Genomic DNA, 3116 nt, shown 5'->3' on the forward strand with positions numbered 1-3116 from the left:
AAAAAATTACATGATTGAAGAGATACCAAAATTGTAATTTCTAAATATCAAAAATGCCCTCCATGGCCTTTAGGAGATTTTTCAAATGTAGAGGGATAAAAAAGATCGACATGTATAAAAAATATAATTTTTAGGGACCAAATTTTTTTAAAGGACCATTGGTGCATTTTTTGACGAGATTAGAAATTAAATTACAAATCTCAATCTTGAGATGTCCAAATAGAAGCAGAAAGTTGGCGCCGTAACTTCCATCCAAGAACTAATTTATTGGATGTCAATTCCTCAACCCTATACCCATCATTGTATAGTCCCAATAGCAATTTAGCTTGACAATGATTGGCAAAACTTATGCTCACCGGATGAAACCCAACGGCACCCATCCATTGCCCCCAAGAGCACCCTTCCCCCGTCTCCCGGGCACGGTACATCCGCGCCAACGATCCCATAATCTGTGGCCCGAGAAAAACTCGCTCCACTAAAGCTCGAGCCTGCCACTGCATCGGGAATCCTGCCTCCAACGAGTCGTAAATGGTCGAGAAGTGGTGCAAAAGGTCCATGAACCGGCCCACGAATCCCCCTTCGCTCGGTGGGGCCATCTCCTCCTCCACCAGGGTAAATAGCCTCGGGTTTAGAGTCCTAGCCCCGGATAGAAACGATGCGATTGAATTCGGGGCCCGGTGACTAAAATGCGGCAAGTGCAACATACAATTGAACACCAGGGCTTCCCCTCTAACTAGTTTCAGAGACGACGGCCTGAACGTCTCGTCAGCATCCAGCCTGCATTGGTGGAACGAGAACGGTTGCCCAATCGAGGCCGCAAAGTTCGCCAGGCGCCGGCCAGTCTCCTGGACGGTGACGAACGAGCGGCGCCCGGTCCCGCTCCTCGAGACCGCGGTGATCCTGAGGTGAGGGGCCGGTGGGCCGTCTTTCCTCGAGGCAAGGGCCTGCATTAGTGGGGCCCACTGGATCCCCTCCATGATGTCATAGTCCACTATGTGGACCCTCCTATCATGAACCACGGCCTCCAATATAGCTTGATTGGCCGTGAAATGGCCGAATTTGACATAAGGGGACATGTCCTGCAGCAATTGGAAGGCCGCGAGGACGTCGGTCCGGTGGTGCTCGACGCCGAGGGGAGGTTTTCCTCCTGCAGCGGCGTCGAGCAGCGCCTGCAAGGCGTCGGTGAAGTAGGCGGCGAGCCTCTCCATGTTGGTGCCGTCGGTTGGCGACACCAACTCCTTGAGCCGAACCAATATCACCCTGGCCAATCCGCGGCACTCGTTAGGGCCCGCCACGGCCTCCGCTGCCGCCGTGAGGAGGTGGATGAGGCGCAGCCCCTTCGAGTCCTCGGCCTCCGCCATGTTGTACCCCGGGGAAAAATTGTTGTACTCTTCTTCTTCCTCCTCCTCCTCCTCTGTTTCTTGATCAATAGGGTGCAACACCACATTCTCATCCATCATTGAATCAATGAGGTTTTGGAAGTCTTCCTGGTCGCCGGAGAGCGCCTTCCAGTCGACCACCGGCGACCCGGCGTTCCAGTTGCAGCCCTCATCCGTAGACGAGGCTGTCATGGTGGTCATGGTCGCGCTATAATCGAAGCTAGCAAAGCCGAGGTCCATCAACATTGCCATAGCTATATAGCTAAATTAAATTGTGGATTATTTCAGAAAATGTGTTTTTTGTGAAAAAATGTTCAATTTTTTTGTGGGATTTGAAGAAGTGTGTGAAGAAGCTACTAAAAGGGAATGGATTGGGGAAGGAGGTGATGGTAGAGAATATAAAGGTGTTTAGTGGAGGGTTATGTGTAATTATGGGACCCTAATACTTCAAATTTATTTATAATTAAGGTCTTAATCATGGTGATCAATTATTTCTAAGAGCCTTAATGTAGTACAATAACCACCCTGATCAATTCTAACCAGTGGCTAATATAAATTTATTCTAATTTAATATAAATATGTGAGTGAGTTTGAATTATTAATTGAACCATACTGGTTGGAGGTTAAGACATCAATAATGGCTATAAAGGTAGTACTCTTTATTGTCTTAAATAACATACCGTCCCATAATAGATGCATAGTTGGAGAATGACACGATATTTTAGGAGATGTTGTTTTATATGTTAAGTGGAAAGAGAAAATAGTATGTTTATATTAATGTGTGTGAAAACTTTTTACGAAAAAAGGAAATATGATTTTTTATTGAACAAACTACAAAGTAAAGTGTGACCACTATTATGAGACATTTAAGTGTGAATAAGTTAACATAATAATTAATAAGATTATGTTTCTTACAGTATTTTTTATATGTAATTTGACGGCTGTGGACATTTACTGAAAAAACGAAGAGAGTAACTATTTTAGTACAATATACACCTTGTTATAGTGAAAACATAAAAATACTTATATTTAATGAATAAAGTAACTGAATTTATGAAACTGAAAAAAAAATTAAGTTTCGCTTCCTCTAAAAGATTAAAATTCGAGTTTCAATGACTGAAAATATTTATCACATTCTCACGATAAATATAAATCTTGTCATTGTGAAAACATGAAAAATACTTGTATGAAACGTGTAAAGTAACTGAATTCAAAGTGAAATTGAAATAAAAAAAATGACTTCTCTAAATATTGAAGCTCAGATATATATTCATCTAACAAGTTAAGAGCATTCACAGTGGGATGGATGTCCCGACGGACATCCCGACGGACTTCCCAAAAACACCTCCTGTTACGTCATAAGGACCTTCCACTGCACTGCCACGTCATAAGGACATCTCACTGCACAATGACGGACATCCCCAAGGGCATCCCGACGGACATCCACAATAATAAAAATTCACAAATTCACCAAATTAAACAATTTACGGAATTAAAATTTCGACACGAATACGGACGGAGAAAGTGCAATGATAATTTTATTAAATATTAAAAATAAAAAAATACATTTTAACAAAAAAAATACTCAACAAATTACATTACTAAAACAAGTGGTGCGAATGAAATGAAGTTCAACGAGCCGTATATATAGAGTTTCTTTTTAAATAAAAATCGGGACGTCCGTCGGGAATCCGCAATGGCGGACATCATGATGGACGTCCCGACTGACATTGTCCG

The 3116-nt window shown here is 42.7% G+C and overlaps 1 protein-coding gene across 1 annotated transcript; it reads right to left on the reverse strand.

The window, feature by feature from the left end:
• Positions 1–200: 200 nt before the first annotated feature.
• On the reverse strand, positions 201–1631 carry LOC121780754 (protein NODULATION SIGNALING PATHWAY 2-like). Its single transcript, XM_042178381.1, has one exon. It carries the CDS (start codon positions 1629–1631, stop codon positions 201–203), a length of 1431 nt encoding a protein of 476 aa, XP_042034315.1.
• Positions 1632–3116: the final 1485 nt, after the last annotated feature.

This window comes from Salvia splendens, chromosome 2 (genome assembly GCF_004379255.2).
Source record: "Salvia splendens isolate huo1 chromosome 2, SspV2, whole genome shotgun sequence".
Taxonomy (NCBI): Eukaryota; Viridiplantae; Streptophyta; class Magnoliopsida; order Lamiales; family Lamiaceae; genus Salvia; species Salvia splendens.